At 38.4% G+C, this 20,413-nt stretch overlaps 1 protein-coding gene across 8 annotated transcripts in view; it reads left to right on the forward strand.

Moving 5' to 3' along the window:
* The window catches only part of KHDRBS3 (KH RNA binding domain containing, signal transduction associated 3), a 205,970-nt gene that overhangs the window by 89,818 nt on the left and 95,739 nt on the right, over positions 1-20,413 (forward strand). For 6 of the 8 annotated variants that reach the window (XR_010916904.1, XM_067531684.1, XM_067531676.1 and 3 more), the window contains 2 exons: positions 10,273-10,389; positions 18,398-18,553. Coding sequence is in view for 7 of the 8 variants with exons in the window: in XM_067531684.1 (XP_067387785.1) it covers positions 10,273-10,389; positions 18,398-18,553 (273 nt within the window). In the remaining variant the exon portion in view is untranslated. The remainder of the gene's footprint in view (positions 1-10,272; positions 10,390-18,397; positions 18,554-20,413) is intronic. The other 2 variants (XM_067531704.1, XM_067531722.1) reach the window with 1 other exon arrangement.

The raw sequence follows: 20,413 nt of genomic DNA on the forward strand, positions 1-20,413 counted from the left end.
CCCCCCTCCTCCAGTGGTGTTCCCATGCAAGATTATGCCTAGGCTACATCCAAAATCGGTTTCACATGAATCAATTGGTTCACCTCCCAACTTCTATCCCAAGCCTCACTGAGACAGCAGGGATGCTATTTTTTAAATATGCTAGATGGTAGGAGGGTTGTGGTCTCCTACTTGGATAGGACAATAGCTTTCAGGGCATCTTAAACTTTTCTTTTCCATTGCAGACAGATCTAAGGGCTGAGCAGTATCCGTACAAAGGCTTTCTGAGTGGGTCTCAAACTGCATTAGACAATGTTACCAAGTTCACAACATGACCCCTCCAGACTTGATTCATACACATTCCACAAGGTCAATTTCCTCATCTGTTGCTTTCTTCAAGAATGTCCCTATCTTAGAGATCTGTAGAATGGTGACATGGGTGTCTCACAAAATGTTATGTGAGTACCAGAGACTCCCTCTGATACCATTTTGGGCTCCACAACATTATCTATAACTGACCAGATTCTGAAGTTCCAGCCCACCAGCAGGGATACTGCGTGGGAGTCACCTACCATGGAACAGCCATAGGGCCACTACTCAAAGAAGTTATTCACTTTGTGTCGTAACAATGGTTCTTCAAGATGTGCCCTCCTGTGGGCGCTCCATAACCCACCCTCCTCCCCTCTACGTCAAAACTCTTGTTTATGACTGTGGTAGAGAAGGAACCGTGTGGGGTTGTTAGCTCAGGCACGTTGCTAGCCTTGTAGCACAATACAGGGGCGGACAGCGACTGCGCAGGCCTAATGGACGCTATACCAAGTTCTCTGATCAGCAGCACAGGGACACAAGAATACCTATCATGGAGCACGCATAAGGGGACACACCTTAAAGAACCATTGTTACTGCACGAGCTGAATAACTTCTTCATCCTTCCCTCTCTAGGGCACCATTAGAATGAAATTTATCTCTCTTACTCTGGGGAAGTGTCACATCAAGGGTAGGTAGAAGAAAGAGTTCTCAGAGACATTCAGAATCTCTGTGTCACCTCAGCATAAAGCATGAGCACACACAAAAAAGAGTCCCCAATATCCTTCATCTTTTGAAGAGTCTGATTCAGGGGATTCTTCTAACAGGCACTTAAAGAGGCACCATGTGGAATCTGTTTCCCTCCAGCTGCATAAATCAGCAGAGTGCAGCAGGGCAGATAGTCTCAGTAGATGGCTTCCCTGCTCCCCTTCCCGGAGTGCACCAGGGCAGATATTTCTCAGTGCATGCATACCCGATTCACTTTCATGGAATGCAGCGGGGGGGATAATCATCAATGCTGGGTTCACCTGCCCACCCTCCCACAATGCAGCATGGCAAATCAGTGCAGAAAAGACCTGGCCATAAACATGTGCTGTTTCCTCTAAAGGTGCATATCTCTCACAGGGAATCTCTCTACTTAGGGGAGGAACACCAACATTCCAAATCCAAGCTAGAGACTCAGATAATAAAATATTTAAAAGAAACAACAAAAGCCCACCACATACACACACACACAATAAACTAAGGCATGGTCTACACTGCCTCATTGGTCAACTTAAGATACACTAGTTATGTAACTACATGTCAACGTTCTTATGTGTATGCAGCGCCGCTTCTTCACAATGCTTGCCCACCGTTTTTTCTTTCTACCCTATGCTTCTCCCAGGCCTCCATTTTATAAGGCCAGAAGGTTCCATGATGTGCATCAGTCAAAAAATTATCCTATTATCACTGCAATAGACAAACGTGCACTTTTCTTTGGTGGTCAAGGACTCATTGTTTCTAATTGGGAGAGGTTTTTATATGAAAGAGTGGCTATGATAGTCTATGCCATTATGTTCACCACTTTTACAAGACTCTGGTAAATTTTGTACAAAGTATACCTTTTGAGGTATCATTTGAAAAGTCATAATCTGCTGAATATTATTATCCCATTGAAAGATGTGTAGCAATATTATAAGTGAAGTTATGAGATTCTACTATATGATTGTTACCCAGATTTCAGTAACTCCCACAAACTAGATTTTCAGTGACAAAGATACACTGGCTCCAGCCATGTGTTAAAAAAACAATCAGATGCTGAAGCAACCATTTTTCAGTAGTGAGAAAGTATGCATAAGAAATTTACTTTACATGTAGCTGGGAGCGAATTCTCATGCTGAAGACTACATGAGCAGGCCAGGAATGGCCCTTCTGACAGCAAAGCAGTGTAAAAGGCACCTCAGGTTATGGAGTTAAGGGGACACCACTGTTCAACAGTCCAGATTTATATCCTGGGTAATGTCACAGTGGCCTCCTCACTATACAGGCCCTTCACAGGCAGCCAAGTCCAGGCAGGCATGAACTCAGCCCTCTTCTTTTGGCATGAAATCTGTCAAGGACATCAGGCCAATAAGAGTAAATAAATACAAAAGAACTGTCATGTGACATTCTAAGTGCCTCCACATACTTTCAGAAGCAATGCTTACGTAGGTGAACAGTATTGCAAGTATTGTCCCTCTCAACCTATAAATAAATCACAAGTCTAAAGCTTTCTTTCTGAGGAAGAGGAGGAATCTGGTAAGCAGACAGCCATCCTAGGTCTTCTACAAATGGGAGCAGTAGGACCTGTTCCTCCTCTTCAGAGACATCGCTGCATACTGCTCCAAATCATGCCAAAAAAACCACAAAACCAATCAGAAGGCTGCAGAGCAGTTCCCAACATCAATTATCTCAACAGATCCATGAAGAACTAAAAATTCAAGATGGACATCTTAAAAATACACACGAGCTGCCATCAATGAAGGGGACTGCATGACTTCAAGTAGATTTTATATTCCAATTAGAGTCTCATAAATGCTTCCTAAACTTTCCTCTTGGTCCTTGTCCTTTTTGGTTTAGCATCAACACTGCAAATGTTTATAAAAGTGCTGGTATTGTTAATAGCAGCTCTCAGACAGGAAGAAGCGTCTCTACCCCTTCCTGGGTAACCACCTTGCCCAACTCTCATCCAGAGTCAATTATAGATTGTATCACCCAAACAACAGGAATGTTACATATGTCAACAGAAAGAGGGGAACAAGGTTTATACTACTTGAAAGAGAAACTCAACTCCTGATGATTTGGCCAAAGGACAATTTGCTACCTTTGCATGCAATGAAAAGTGAGTGTTGTTGCTGAGTGTGTCAGTAGGCAAAAGTTAGATCATCCAAAATGGGTACTGTAGCTAGAGGAGTTTCATTCCTTGGTAAAGGAAATTAATCTCACAATCATATATCTGTTTGCCTCCCATATGAATCATGAGGTTTCAGTGGTATTCTCTTGCCAGTGGAATCACAAAGGCAAAGCAACAGGTGGCTTGTTGCAAAGATGGCCAAAAGAGGGACTCGTATACCTTCCATTTCTTTTTCTGTCCTCACCAGAATGCTACTGAACATGAGTAGAGAAGCATCATTGGTAATGCTGGCAGCCCCATGATTTTCTGACTACCTTGATATGGTACAAAGATCTCCCATCTGCTTTCCATCCAGAATGATGTGGTATTAAAACGGCCAATTATGCATCAGAATCCAGACCGTATTAAGCTAGGTGCATGGTTCTTGAATAGAACCTCCTAAGTAAAAGCGGTTATTCAGAGGTAATATCCAAAATTTTAGATTCCAGAAATAAATCCACAACTCAGGGGCCTGGATGAGGTTTACCCATTAGTACCATGACAGAAGTCTCACCCCCCACATTTGTACTAGTACCACAAATTCTCGAGTTTCTTCAAGATAGACTCAGGATGATAAGTCTGACTGTTCAGACACTGAGGTGAGGCAGCTGCTTTGTCTAGCTTCCTTAATGCAGTAGACAATTAGTGTATTTCATCTTACCCAAATATCCAACGTTGTTCCTATGACAGCAGTATCTCTTCTTCTTCAGGTGATGTCCCCATGGGCACTCCACCGTAGGTGCGGTAGGGCCATTGCATCTGGAGTCTGAGATCTTGAACAGCAGTGCCCGTTGGAGTGCGCATGCACCTCTCCCCTGCCTCACGCAGTGCGCTGGAAGTATATATAGTGCTGTGCAGTCTGACTGCTCTCAGTTCCTTCTCTACCACCTGTGGTTTGGAATGGAACCCTTAGCAGAGACCTTTTTGGCTTTTCCTTAGATACTTCTACCAAACTCTTTCTTAGATAGTTAATTCTTCCTTGGGTATTTTTCTCTTCCCTTCTTCCTAAATAAATAAAATATATTTGTGTGTGTGTGTGTGTATACACACATTTATTAGTATTAATTTTTTCTTACAAATTTATTTTATTTCTACAACCTTTAGCATAGTGTAGGTTTCCGTTTTCCTGCTTTTCCTTTTTGGGAAGATATTACCTCACCCTTATGCTCAATTCTCTCTGGTTTAAAAGGTGCATCTCGCATCTTTTGTGCGGTTGCCTTCCCGATAACAAATGGCCATGCAGAGTGCATTCACTGTCTGGGGGGAGGAATATGTTCCTCAGAAGTGCACCCATTACCAGGAGAGAGTCCAGAGGAGGGTAACAAAAATTATTAGGGGGCTGGAGCACATGACTCATGAGAGATTGAGGGAACTGGACTTGTTTAGTCTGCAGAAGAGAAGAGGGGGGATTTTATAACAGCATTCAACTGAAGGGGGGTTCCAGGGAGGATGGAAGTAGGCTGTTCTCAGTGGTGGCAGATGACAGAACAAGGAGCAGTGGTCTTAAGTTGCAATGGGGAGAGGTCTAGGAAGAACTTTTTCACTAAGAGGGTGGTGAGACACTGGAATGTGTTACCTAGGGAGGTGGTGGAATCTCCATCTTTAGTGGTTTTTAAGGCCTGGCTTGACAAAGTCCCGGCTGGGATGATTTATTTGGGATTGGTCACATATCCCTGGACATCAAAATATCACGTTGGATACATTGAGCCGGACCTTTTCCTGAGAATGCGAATGAGAACTGGACATCAGAGTTCTATGACCCATATTCCGCCAATGGGACCATTCTGCCATAGACTTTTCGCCACTCAATGGAATACCTGTTGCCCCCAGTCTTATTCCAGGGCAGGACTGGGAGGGGATCAATGGGAGATGTTTTTCTCAAGACTTGAAACGGACCACTACTGTATGCATTCCCTTGTTTTCCCCTCCTGTTCTGAGTCATATGCAATATTCAGGAGGACCAATCCCACATAATATTAATAACCCCAACTTGGCCTCAACAAATATAGTATACCTATCTACTTCCATCACATTCCTCAACAATATTCCAGTTACTGACATATGTAAGGCGGCCACATGAGCATCCTCAGATCCATTGCCCAACACTATGCTATTATGCAGGACTCCTCTGCAGACACTATCGTTGGACACACTGTCCTGTCCTGTGCTGTACAAGCTGCTCCGAATACCCCACCTTCCCACTAAGGGCATTGCTTTGTAGTCCACCTCCAGTGGAGCGCCTAGGGGGACATCACTTGAAGAGAAGCTTACTCACCCTATGCAGTAATTGAGTTTCTTCGAGTTGTCTCCCCCCATGGGTGCTCCACTACTTGCCCTTCTCTCCTCTGCTTCAAAGCGTAACGTATAGGTTCTCTGGCAGAGAAGGATCTGAGGGTGGTTGGACCGCACAGTGCTATATGTACTTCCTGCACACTGAGCGAGGCAGAGGAGTGTGCCTGTGCGGTCCAACGGCACTGCTTTTGAAGATCTCCAATTCCAGATGCAAAGGCTCTGCCGCACCTATAGTGGAGCACCCATGGGGGGGGACACATCTCGAAGATCCTCAGTTACTGGACAGGGTGGGTAACCTTCTCTTCTACATACTCTGGATGTGCCTAAAGTTCCTTTATGGGATCTTACCTGGTTCTCAGTGCCATTATAGGTCTTCTCTTTTAACCTGTCTTGAAAGTGCCCTATTAGTTTCTAACCACTGAAGTGGCCTTTCTGATTGCAATCATTTCGATTCACAGCGTGTCTGAGTTGGGAGCTCTTTTTCTGGAACCTCAATATTGCACCTTCCATAAAGCTGAAGTGGTGTTCAGATCCGACCTTATCTTCATACCAAAGATAAACTTCAGTCTTTACACAGCACAGGAAGTTATTCTTCCATTCTTCAGCACATCTCTATCTCATCCCAAAGAGAAACTGTGCTTACTTTGGCTGTCTGCTGAGCTGAAAAGGTATATATTAACCGCACAGCTCAGGTCAAAAAGGCAAATGTTTTGTTTGTGCTTTATTGTATTGTGTCAAAGGGAAAGAAGGCTTTAGAGTTCTCCATTTCCAGGTGGCCGAGATATTTGTATCTCAGAAGCAAATGAGTCAAAGAAGCATAACTCAATATTTTAGTATCAGAACTCACTCCCTCAGATCAGGGCAGTTTTATGGGCAGAAAGATCATACTCCTCATAAGAGGAAATCTGGAAAACAGCCACATGGCCAACTGTTCATACCACTTTCAAATTCCACAGTCATCATCTGATGCTGCCTTCAATAGAGGGGTGCTCCTTGCTTTTGTATCCCTGTAACTATTAGAAAGGGATAATCTTCTTTTGCATCCGTACACAACTGTGTAATATTTCCCCTACTGGACACTGCTATGAAAATCCCAATGTCATAAATCTGTGGATCTCATTATGAATAAGAATAGGGAAATATATCTGTGTTTTACCTGAAAATGTTCTTTCTTGGAGTAATGAGTTTCACAGATCCAACCCAACCTAAATGGGCTGTTAATTGGGCAAATATATCAGATTATTAAATGGCACTCAAGTTTATCATTCACTGCATTCCTTGCTGTGCTGGAGAATTGTTCTGTTAGGCTTAATGCCTAATTTTCCTTATCAATATAGAGTGCTAAGTTTTTTCAAATGCTATAGAAGTGTCTCAACTGGTGGTTTCTTAGTGGTGGAGTCACCCCTCCCCTGCCTCTGATTGACAGGCTTTGGTCTGCCTTCAGGGCTGCATTGAGTAGTGCATCCAATCTCATGGATCTGTGGATCTCATTATTCCAAGAAAGGAAATTTTCAGGTAAGACAGATATGTTTTCCTATTAAAGGGATACTGTGTTAAAATAAAGAGATATCTTTAATCCTGTTTGTTCAGCTAGGCACACTTTCAATTAGGGGGTTGTGTAAAAAGTAAGTCTGCATAATGATTAGGTTAAACTGGTGCACTATATAGGTGCTGAGAGTTGTTTTTCAAAATACATTTAACACAGAATCTTTTCAAGTGGAAACTTGTCTTTTGAAGTAATGTTTACAGTGTATAAGATTATTCTTCATTAACGTAAAATGAACAGTCTTATTATGTTTTTAACCATTCTAAATAAATTTTAAATGAAGTTATTCTGCAGTTAAAGGTGACCTTCAGAATGAGGGGGAAATCCTTTATGATGTGTAGAAGAAAGGTCTGAAAGGTTTAAAAAATAATTGTACTTATTTTTGACTTCAACCTTGGAAATATCAGGAAATATCAAATCTAGTTCTCTCTGGTATTGCTGGAAGTCTCAGAAGTCTCAAATTTACATTGTGATTTTATTTTTTTTAACACATGCATCTGCAATTAAGAAATTTATATCTTTAACAAAGAAAGATTTCTTTAGTGTTTTTCAGGCATTTAATTGAATAACAGCTGAAATCAGAGTCTTTTTCCCAGGTCCTCTGCTACGCTGGAACTCTGCACAGTTTAGCTGGAGACCTGGGCACAAAGGTGGATGGATTTAAGTCACTTTTGTGTTTCCCTGTTTCCCAGGGCTATGGAGTGGGAGTTCATTTTCCACTGTAATTTAGAGTAGGGTCACATTTACACATTTATACATCAATATAAATAATAATAAATTAGTGGTTGATTTATGCCTTGGAGCATGAGGGTTCATATCATGTACTGAATTTCTAATAAAGATCTCTTTCCGGTCTAGTTTTTTTCAGGCATTTTAGTTGAATAGTTTAGTTTGGAAAATTAAATTCCCATTTGGAGCAAATGTTCTTTTTCCATGCTTTTTCCATTTTTTTGTAGGGGGTTTACTTATTACCTTTGCTAGGTTGCAGTTTTTTCTTTTAATATGAACAGAATCACAAACTAGATTAAAAAAATATACCTGTAGTCTATTCTGGTGCTTGGGATATGTTGCAGGAAAGGGTCCTTGAGAATGGATCTGGCTTGTGGACCCTATTTTAGTCACTAAAACTTTAATCTTCTCTGAGTTTTAAGCTGTCTCTAGCTGTGTTATATCTTCAAACCATCAAAACTTTAAAAATTTGCAGCATGGATATGACAGTTTTGAAACCTGAGAGATCTAATGTATTTAGAGCTTCTCAGAGCACAGAGAGACGTTGTTTGATCTGACCATAAGGGCCTAGCTAACATAGTTCCTTGAGCACTAAATGATATGTTGACTAGGAGATGTCGCCTACTTACCTTGCACATGATGGCTAGCTTGTACATTTAGGCATTTTGCAATTGAGTAGTGTAGCTAATTTATTTTTAGTTATGTTAGTTCTGATTTGTTTTGCTTGTTTTCTCTTTTATATGAATATTGCAGAGATTTGAGAGTGGTGTATTTGAGGTGGAATTTACTTCCTTCAGGATAAAGTGTAGTGTGTTTTTTGTTTTTGTTCTTTGCATAAGAGAAATGTAATTCTTCTTTTTGAATCTAATGCCTGCTAGTTAGGAGAGCTGAGGGTTAAAATGAGTTGGAAAAGCTTAATGCCTTCAAAGGGAAGTGAAGTTCCCTATAATTAAGTATGAATTAAAATTATTTTAATTTTGTAAATAGTATTAACTGTACAGGGTTATGTGGGAAGACTACAAAAAGCAATATTGAGTTTTATATTATGTGTTTTGAAAAAATAATATAGTATTCAGTTGACTAAATAATTTACTTTTATCAAATGGTTTTGAGAAAATTGAGCCTAAATATTTCTAATTGATAGTTTGGATAAGTATTAAAGTTCTGTTTTCTGATTTATATCAAAACATAAGCACTTGACATTCTGAAATAGATTTCAGCATGATTAACTGTAAATAAATAAACTTTATTTAGATATGCATTGAAGATTTTTTTAAATATTACTTCCTCTAATTGCTTACCTGGCTCTGTGTTTCTAACTGTTCTGTTGCTACAAAAGTAGCCTTGTAATCCATCAAAACATGGTATGGTTCGAACTAATGACCTGACATTCTATTAAACTGGAATGGAGATTTTTTTACATGTTAAATATAAGGCTACTTTTTTTTAAGCAGTGATGATTAACTAAAAACATTAAATCTGTAAGGAGGGTATCAACTAACTGGCACCATGTTTAAATATGTAACTTGTAGAAGACTGGAAACTTAAAGCTATGGAAAATTTTGTGACATCTTATAAGGAATTCTTGGAAATCCTGACTAGAGACAGATTGAGTTTTTTGATAAAATTTTATTTCATATTAATAATCTAGCTAAGATTGATCTGCTCCTGATAGATTTCATATTTTTGGTATATTCTTCTTATATGTTTGTTGACTACGCCAGTATCAGGTTCCCATTCTTGCTAATCATGGGTTCACAAAAGGATCCTGGTCAGTGTCTGAGAAAATAACTCCTGCAATAAATTACCTTTCAGTATTACCTCTCTAGAAGAGACACTCAGCCATATAGAAAAAATATAGGCATTTTGATCATTATGCTATTGTATTTCTTTTCCAACAAATTGCAGTTCAGATCAACCTAGGTGCTTGAGCTCCTTGGTATTAACAAGTGGGAGCTGCTGGCTGGGTGTTCTCCATAACAGTTCTTGATTTTTTGAAATGGCCTAAACCTGTTGATCGTAAGGGTTCATCATCTTATGGAGGTGTTTTTTTTGGGGGGTGGGGGGCGGGAGGGAGGGTGTAATTGCTTCATAGATCATTTTTAGGGAGAATAAACTACTTGTTCTTATTTTCTAAAAAGACTTGATTGGTTGCTTCTCTATATGGTGGAGTTTGCTTCTGGTTTTGTTTTTATACTGAACTGGGCATTTAGGCAGTGGCCAAAGGTACCTAGGGTTTTTTTTTTTCTATCCGTTCTAAATCTAAAATAATATAGCTGAACATGAATTGAGTTCCCTTTATGGTATTTGAAAGTTCTTTTGTATATTGATAGTAAATTTCTGTACAATGGGAGAAGCCACTGAAATGGTGGTATCTAATATATTTTTTGTTTGCAGCTACAACAAAATACTATTTAGCATATATTTCATACCTTGCAGGAATCTTGCATGATTACAGCTCCTCAGTGTTACAATTTTTATTGCATTTTTTGTTGTTTCCTTACAGTTCAACTTTGTGGGAAAACTTTTGGGTCCACGTGGCAATTCACTGAAACGGTTACAGGAAGAAACATTGACAAAAATGTCTATATTGGGAAAAGGTTCCATGAGGGACAAAGCCAAGGTAAACCAAATAGCTAAAACATTTTAATGCATCGTATGACGTGGTATGTACATTCCTTTAGTTTTCTCAGCATAGTTTGGGGAAGGGGAAAAAGTCTAGAAGACCCAGAATATAAATATAATACAAAGCATATGTTACTCTGGGGCAGATTCAGATGTAGTCTGTTTTCCATATTAGCCATTGGATTCTGCAGTGAGCTTCACGTAGGCAAGCCCCTAAATGCATGAAGATACTCAGTGAAGTCAGTGGGGCTCAGCATGAGCTTATGTGTCAGCCCGCCGCATAGCTAATCTAGTACTGGGGCCTATATCATGAACTTTCCAGAATGTTTAATGTCTGAGGAAATAATTTAATCACAGACAGACCTAAAACTTGTAATATGCATAGCCATTCAAAGGCACTGGAAATAAAGACATGTATTTCATGTTAAACAAATGTAACAGTAGGAGAGAAAAGGAGGCAGTTTCTTAAAACCAAAAAGGAACCTAATTCTGACTGTCTGAAAGTAAGCAGGGAGGAAAATTTAGATCACTGGCATATTGTGATTGATTGCATCCCAAGAAAATAATTACAGATTCTATGGTGATGGCCATCAGAAAAGCCAAGGTAGATAGTGATGCAAGCTACACTTAATTCTGGCTGTGAGAGTTGCCTGTTTGAAACATTTTTCTTAAAAACACGCGCATAATTCCATACAATATACTTTGCATAGTTTTTTTAAAGCAACTTTTGAGGAATTTGATTTGTGGGGGGAAGATTGTATTATATAATATATAATTTTTATTACAGTAGTACTTTGAGTTTTGTGGCTTCTCATCAGTATCTTATTTATTAAATGCACTACAAAACGTGCAGTAAAAAGACATTCTCTACCCAAAGAGTTCACAGTTTGAACTAGCACCTGCACATCCCAGCTTAGTTGAAGGTGTTACAGAAACTCTTCCTTCCTCTGATGTCCTTAAGGAATGTGAGCAAGGTCAGAATGGTGTCTCTTGGGCTTTTCTTGCCCTCTGTTTAATCTGTTTAATGCAGTATTACGGCTATATTGGCAAGCGCCTGCCTTAAAACCTTTTTGGGAAGGACATTAAAAGAAATTATTTTGCAATCCTGCTTTTGTAACTCTCAGTTCTCTTTTCCAGAAGAACTAGGGTGCCATCACCATCTCTATCCTTACCACTATCGTTTGTGGATCCTCTCTTCCCATTCCCTTTCCTTCACCTATGTCTAGTGTTGATGATGACTTCTCTGGATCAAATGGAAATGAAGGAATATGAGTGCCATTGATTAATCTTCTGTTGACTAGGACGTTGTTTTATCTTCTTATCTTAATGTCCTGCGTAGAGTTTTCAAAAGTGCCTAAGGTCCAGATCTTCAAAGGTGTATAGGCATCTAACACACAGATTTCAGTAGAAGTGGACACCTGAATACCTCTGTAGATGTGGACCTAAGTTACTTAAGGACCCAAATCTGTTAACTTTCAATGGGACTCATACTTCTTAGCCATAGCTTTGAAAATTCCATCCTCCGTCTTCATCAGTGTTATTTTTAAGCACTTTCGGGAATTCTCAATGCAGATGGCAGTCTTTGAACCTGGTGAACACAGTAGATTTTAAAAAAACAAACAAAAAACTGATGTGTTGGGCCAAATCTTCAGCTGGTATAAGTCTGTAGTTCCATTAAAATCAAAGAAACTACACCAATTTATACTAGTTAAGGACAGATCCTTAGTTTCTGATACCTCATAGTTTCTGATAATTGGCTGACTCCAACATTTGCACATGCTATCACTGAAATGACAGCTAGCTAACTTCTACCAAGTTCTACAGAGGTATTGCTGGCCAGAGAACAATTCCATTTTGTGAAAAATTTCTAGGTATCAAGATTTCTTTTCATTCTGATATTGAACAAAGACAAGACCGTGCTAAGTTTTTCACAAAAAAATGTGAGTGAGAGAGACCCATCCCAGAATAGCCTATTAGCTATTAGCAAGGACACTCACCTGAGAAGTGGATCCCAGATTCAAGCCCCTTCTCTGCTTGTTTTTTAAACGTGAGCCTCCCACATTCCAGGTGAGTGCTATAATCAGCAGGCTATAGAGTCAGTCTCTGTCTGTCTCTTTGCTTTTAGAGTTGTTATTCTTTATATAAATAATTGGGTCAGAAAAAGAAATTGACTCTGTAGCCCAGTAGCTACGATGTGGAAGACCCAGGCTTGTCCCCTTCTCTGCCTAATTCAGAGCAGGGACTGAACCTAGTTCTCCCACATCCCAGGTGAGTGGCCTAACCACTTGACTGTTCTGGGTGGGGTCTCTTTCTCTAGGTTTTGACCAGAAATTCCATCCTGAACCTTCCTGGAGAAAATGTTGTTGTAACAATGTGTTGTTGTAAAACACTTCAGTTTAGAAGAAATAGCATTTTGATGGTTGAAAAATTTTCAGACAGCTCTTCTCAACAGGTCTTTCAATATTTGTTTGCTTGTTTGCTTACTTAATGCCTGGATCTTTGTTCTTACTAGACAATGGGGTTCAGAGTGCTGTGTGTGGCCATAACTTTGTATGACTGTAAGGCCAGGAAAATTGACTTCTTAGGCAGGGAGGTTCCTTGGGAACATTAGTGATAAGTTATGATAATTAATAGACCACATCGTCTGATGCCATTTTCAGCTAAGGAGTTGGCTATTACCTCTGATTGATCATCATCTTAAGAAACAAGAGACAATGTGAAGGACATTGCCACAGAGGGACTCAATTTTCAGATATTGTCTGTATAATGCATTGATTGTACTCCCAGCTAAAGTTGTCTGGATCTCCTGTTGAGGCACAGACTCGTATATGAAGAAGGTATATTTAGCAGCAAGACTGACAAGATTCTGCAGAAAATGAATAAGACCAAAGTCTTTAGAACTGGACTTGGCTAAGACAGAGAAAGAAGGCTCTACTCCTTCATTTATTTCAGAAGCAATACCATTTTTCTGGTTCCTTATAACCACCTCTCCAGAAGACCCAGTTTATCAGCAACCGAGAAGTTTGAATTGGGAACAATCCTACAGAGGGTTTTCTGATGCATAGTAAACTTCTACATCTACCTGCTCTCAAATCTTATGACTGCCTAGGAACCTAGATCCAATCTCAGTTTGTTAGCCTTTCTTTTTCCCCACCTTTGGTGACCATTTGATACATGGAGTGGAATTGTTGGGATTTGTAGATTATTTAATTTGAAAATGTGCTTCATACCCTTCTCAATTCCTTATCCTATCTCTTTCACAGATTCCTTTCAGTAGACATTGCTCAGGCAGAGGTAGATTCCTTTTTAATTAAGTCTGGGATCCCCTGACATGCCTCAGTAGAAAGAGCTTCTTTTGGAGGCACTACTCCCCTCCCGCCCAAAGAAAAGACTGCCATTGTCCCATTATGGATTTAAGGAAATTAGTTACACCAGGAAATTCAAATTTTGCATGCTATAACCAGTTTCTCTTATCTGTACCTTTTCTTTTTGAGAGTGGCACAGGGCTAGGGCCCATGTAAGAAGTCTGAATGGTCTTTGAAATAAGCAGCTGTCATGCTGGCTGTATGGGGGGGCAGGGCATTTATTATATTATTTAACATCAATATGTCTAAATCATAATAATTCATATGAGATATGCCATGCCAGATACTGTTAGAAATGCTATAATGTGCTAAGTAAGATGATAATGTTTATGTTCATGTGTTATATGTGTAATGGAAGTTATGGATATGTTTGATATATCTGTATTTCAAATTGTGCTGTGTCTGGGCGATACCCCAGACAGGATGGCTGCCGTGATAGCCTGCTTAATGGGCCATTAAGAAATTCACAGGTACAAGGGGCCCAGGGGGAGAAGCCAGGGATATACCTGATGAGTCACCAGGACTTACTCATGTGACTCTGGACTCCATTTTGGTTCCTGCAAAATTCCACAGCAGCATGGCATAGATCAAAGGACATAAAAGGCAGCTGCCCGAGATCCATTTTGTCTTCAGTCACCAGTCTTTAGATTATCTTTAGTCTCCAGCCTACCTCTGGATCAACTCTTCTACAACTGAACTGAAGCTGTGAAACAAAGGACTGAGACCCACCCAGGTACTGGATGTATAGCAAAAGGACTATACAAACCTGCAAATTCCACAGTTCTTCTAGAAACCTGATATATATGGACTTTCAAATCATCTGTATGTATCTGATTGATTTAATCCTCTAACATTTCTCTTACGGTTTGTTTGTTTCTTTTTATAATAAACCTTTACTTTTATTTACTAAAGGATTGGCTGACAGTGTGGTATTTTGGGTAAGATCTAAACTTATATTGGTCTGGTACTGTGGATGACCCTTTGAGGTCAGGAGAAACTTTTGTGGTAAAAAGCATAGAGTTTAAATAGCTCGTCTTGTTACTGGACCTAGTGGCTGATTGGGAGACGGAGACTGAAATGCAGTAAAGGGGACTGTGTATATCTTTATTTTGGCTTCTTGATAACTAGTGTAGGGAATCAGAAGCACTGTTTGTGACTGGGTGGGGAAGTCTGACTTCAGTGTCACCCACCAGTGCTGGGAGAATCTGCTCTCCTTTTCCAGCCTGCCCTGACCTTGGCATTTTCAGGTGGCTATTCTAGGTATAGACGGGTCACAGCAGCGAACCAGGCTTCATGGAAAAATGGAGCTACCAGGTTGGCTCTAAATTGCTTTCTGCCTTAAATCAGGGACCATGTAGTACAAAAGTGCTAATGGACAATATTACAAAAATGTCTTGTCAACAAACAGGAGTACTTGTTCCCAACTACTCTCTTGGAATCAGCGACCTTGTGGGAGCTGGTGTCTAGCTTGTTGGATATATCTTGTGACCCTCTACCTTGGGAAAAGTAAAAGATGTTTGCAGACAGTTTACATTACCGACTACAGGATCAATAAGTGGTCTGTAAGGCTATGTATAGTGGACCTACTGTAAAGAGGTGGGATTGCCCATCAAAGATATTTAGGTAACAAGCATCAGTGTACGGTGCTCTAAGTTTTGCTCAAGAGCAAGGATGGATAGAATGCAAGAGGGCTTTTGTACAGCACAAACAGGCAGGCACTGTTTTCAAAATCCCAAAGCTCAGTGTCACTTAGGGAGTGCATCCCAAAAATATGAACACAAACACTCTTTAAAAATTATAGATACCTTTTAAGTAATCTTTCTTTGGAGTATGTGGCAACGGACAAGAAATCTCTCTTATGAGAGCATTGTCCTATAATTATCTTGTGAATTTCACCCTTTCCTCTGAATCATCTGATATTGTCAGGTAATTGTCATTCTGACATGGTCTGGCAATTCCTGTGTGGTAACATTCCTACTAATGATGCCACTAGCCAGAGGTACTACACTTTCATTTTCATGATCAGCAAATTCAAATGAAAAAAAAAACCAAGGATGTGTGTGTATGCTATCACTAGTGATAATAAAGTCCTGTAATGATAAATAGTTTTTGCTTTCATTCCTTAGGCATTCATGATGGTTAGCAATGTTACATCAATTTTACAAAAGTACATAATTTTTGTTGAATAGTGTGTTCTGAAAGATCAGCGGGTGGGATGGCAATTATTACTTGTAGTATATTCCTGAATTTAGAACTTTGGGACCTTTTGCTGCTGATCTCAAATTTCCAACCTGTCAAATGATGGTGGATTAAGGGTGGAAGATCCCTAAATCTGTTTGTTTGTTTTGTTTTGTTTTGTTTAATTGTTTGTTTGTTTTTAAAGGGGGGAGGGGTTATAATACTTAACTTTCTATGTGAAGTACTTTAAAATCTGTGGATGAAAAGCCCTGTAAGTGTAAGTTCTAAACCAGTTTCTGTCTTGATTTAAGCAGCACATTAATTACTTTAGTATTTACAATTTTAAATATTTAACATATTAACCATAATAGACTGCCCTCCTCCAATAACCAATGGACAGTGCTGACATCCCTGAAAGGATTAAATAGTAAAGACTGTCTGATTATGAAATCTGAATTGAATTTAAGATATCTGCAAGAGAAGAGCTTAACCTCTGAGTTTAAACTTTTATTTTTCTTACGTATAATTTAAAAATACAGATTACATTGTGTGCAAAGGTGAATTATTATAGTCCTGATCTGAGCAATGTAGCTGCAGTTTTATTTTAAGAGTCTAATACATATATTATGTTTTCTTTCAAGATCTAATACATCCGAGTGCTGTGCACACTAGTGTTATCAACTCCAATAATTAGGTTTTTAATCCTTTAGCCAATAAATTTCCCAGGGATGAAATTAGCATGTGAGCTCTCTGTATGAGCAAACTTTGCTTATTATTATGATTTTAAAAATGATTTTGAAATCTACTTAACCACGTTATTAAAATTAGGCTGATTAAATCCCTTTTGTTTTGTATTTTGAACCTGCTACCACCTCGAGAATCCTAGATACTTTTCATCAATTTTTTTCTGTTAGGTCATGTGGTATCATGCAGGATTATTCGCTATCGTATGTTTTCCAGTCTTAAATTATTCAAAAGCTTCTGCTGTTTCCTGAAGTAGACTATTATACAATCTAATCGTTCTCAGTTAAGTTTGTTTGATATCCAACTTACTTTTCTCAATTTTTAATTTAATTCCTGGTACTCTCACCTTTACCCATTTGGGCCATGCAAAATGACGCTTAAGCAGAAATTTTCTTTAGCATTTTGAGAAGTTTGATTTGTTGAACTAGCTTAAGAGGACCTTTTCTTTTCTTTTCTTTTTTCTTTTTTCTTTTCTTTTCCTTTTTTTTTTTTAAAGTTCCTTTATGGCTTTAGGCCTAAAATGTTTGCCTTCCTAAGACTAAATCAGTATAGGAAAACTAGGTAGGATGTTACATTAATTGAGGGAGGTTTTTACTATGTATTTTTGTGGCCTTTTCAGCATTTGTATTGACAAGATGATGGTTAAGGCTGACAAGATTCAGCCAGCTAATTATGGTATGTTAATTTTCCTGCTCTGAACAACTAATCAGATTGTGTTGCTTTGGTTGGAAAAGCAATTTAGCAATATTCATATTGTATAAATTTGACAACAAAAATTACCTACAATAAGCTAGAACTAATTGTCATAACTTTAACTCATAATTATGACACAGAAAGAACAAATAAGAAATCTTTAACCTGTCATTAAAACTACTATTTGTGGATTTATTAAAAAAAGAGAGAGATGTTTGATGTTAGAGCACTATTCAGTGCTTACTAAATAGAATAAATGTCAGGAATCGCATATTTTTTAGAGCTTCAGAAATTTGACAGTAAAATTTTCAAATCAAATTATATTGGATTCTTAGATTAGTAGAATGCTCTGCTGTTTGTCTAATAGCACAATGAAACAGTATTTATGCTGTTAGCAGTGCTTTATATGTCAAGATTTTAAAAACACACTTGTTTTTTCAATGCTTGTTTAAAAAGTCATCACAACACATTTCAGACATAATTATTATTTTAAAATTATGATTTTAATTATCCTTTCGGCTGCTAAGCATTTCCAGAAATCTGAGCATACACAGATTGAATTGAGTGCTCATCCATTTAATAAAGATTATGCCCTCTCTCCAGCCAACCTAGATGTAGATTGGAGGAAGAAGAATAAATAGAACAAAAACCTCAATGTTGAAACAGTAAACAGAACAAAGTTTTTTTTTTTTTTTTTTCTTGTTACTCACAAATACTGTGAGTTTATTTCAATCAAGTTAAAACAGTGGAAACAATTCTGTCTGTTAGAGGAACCAGTCATTGTCTCAGGGTAGAATCTTATCTATTAGCTGTCTCCTGAGTAAGGTATACTTTATAAAATATGCTTTGATAGACAAAATAGCAATAATGTAAAGTTTCATTGGCTTCGAGTGCAGTAGAGAATATGAGTTTATACTGTCCAGTTATGTTTCCATTTAGTATTTAGACCAAAAAGTGAATGAACTATATGTTTTTCTCTTTTTCTGATTAAGTGTTTGTAATAGTGAAATTTTCTGTCTGTCCCAGGAAGAAGAATTGAGAAAAAGTGGAGAAGCAAAGTATTTCCACCTAAATGATGACCTGCATGTTCTAATTGAAGTATTTGCCCCACCAGCAGAGGCATATGCCAGAATGGGACATGCTTTGGAAGAAATCAAGAAGTTCCTCATCCCCGTTAGTATTGTAATTTTACATTATTATTTACTAATTCTCCCTGTTTGAATGAGCAATCTAACCTAAACCCCTCTTTTGGGTTTTGAAGGTTATACCATAACTCATTTGAAAGATCATTTATTCTAGATGTGAATTAAAATCTTTAAATTGCGATATTCCCATGTAAAATCAAACATTTTAATATATGTATATGAATAGGGAGGCAGCAGGATCTTTAGTGGGCAGGACACTGGACTGGGAATCAGGAAGCGTGGATTATATTTCTGACTCTGACACCAGTTCTCTGTGCCTCAGTTTCCTCATATGTAAAATGGGGACTGATACTTACCTTCCTTTGGAAAGCTCTCTAAGATCTATGGATGAAAACCATTATATATGAGCTAAGTTATTTATTACTGGTGGCATGCCTGTTTCCCAATAACTCATCCTAATTATATTTTTGTTTTATCCACCTCTGTTTGAAAATTGAATATAATTTGGAGTTAGCTAATTATCAAAAATACATTGTCAAAGCAAATTAAGTGGAAATCGAATTGATTTAAAACCCCACTTTTATAATCAGATTTGGCAATATAGCTTTAAAATAACTTTTGGTTTCTCACTAGTAAAGCACAAGGGGATTCAGATGGCCTGGTAACTTGGGTTTCTTCATGTAGGCTATAAAGGAAATCCTTAGAAAATGTTGGCAATTTGCAGATTCATGATTTTGCCTGCTATAGGATAAGATGCAATGAGAGCAAACTTGCATTCTAATTCAGAAAGTAGGAACCATAAAAACATTTCCAATTTCAGAAATTGTTGAAGGCAAATTATATGAGCCACGGTTACCTTATTTGCAAACGGGTACAGCATTAGCAGTTAGATGTAAAAAGCCATAGATAGTAATAGCTGGATAATAGAAGGGTTATTTATCTATTTATCTATTCTTATTTTTCTAGATCAAATTATTTTTAAGATAAGCTATAATAGCTTTCTATAAACACATACATGAACTTATGAACTTTACATTTATAAATAATTACAAGACAAAATAGTTGGAAAATGAGTTTCTCTCCTTTACTTATCTGCTAGGACCTAAATTCAGGTGATGTTTTCTTTGCTACAGATGATGAGTGTGTTATGTGTTAGTGAGTATCTGAGCTGTTGCAGAAAAACACTGAACTCTTACATCAGATCTTGGTATATAAAGAGCCTACTTTAAAGGTGTACTACCCACACAACATTCTTGCTCTTTAATTTTTTTTTTCAAATGTGAGCTGTGGGAACTTAATTTATTTGTCATCACTGAGAGACGTTGTTGAAACTTCATCACTTGCTTTTGTTATGTATTTGATTGTGTTCTTAGTGCAGCTGAGGGAGAGTTTGTTCCCACTTTCAGTCCTTCACACTGAAGTTTGATACACCTACATGATGTCTTTTTCTTTTTTTCCTTGATCCTGTTATGACAGGGATGCCACTAAAACGGCATATCTAAAGCACGTAGTGTTAGTGTTCTGTGATGCATGTAGAAGACAAACTTTACAATGTGAACGACTCACTACCAGCACATCATGGAGATAAGCTCTTTGCCTATCTAAGCTGATGAGATATCCTCACAAAAGTTGGCTTCTGCTAGATGTTATGTTTAATGCTCATGAAGCTTGAAAGGGGTAATTCAAGCAGGTCTGTGCAGCTCAGTAATTCTGTCTCTTCTGGACCACTGGGGTAAAAGCACAAATACCAGTGCCATCTTGGAACTTAGAGCCATAGCAAAATACCATTACCTGGAGGAGAGTGAACATCTTAAATGTCAGGAGATCTGCTTGTGATGCCTGGGCCAGCGGAGGTTGTATGTTGGTGACACACCTTGGAGGAGGCCGCATGTGCAAA

Source organism: Emydura macquarii, unplaced genomic scaffold, assembly GCF_026122565.2.
Source record: "Emydura macquarii macquarii isolate MOO-44397 ecotype Brisbane River unplaced genomic scaffold, CSIRO-AGI_Emac_v2 contig_369, whole genome shotgun sequence".
Lineage (NCBI taxonomy): Eukaryota > Metazoa > Chordata > Testudines > Chelidae > Emydura > Emydura macquarii.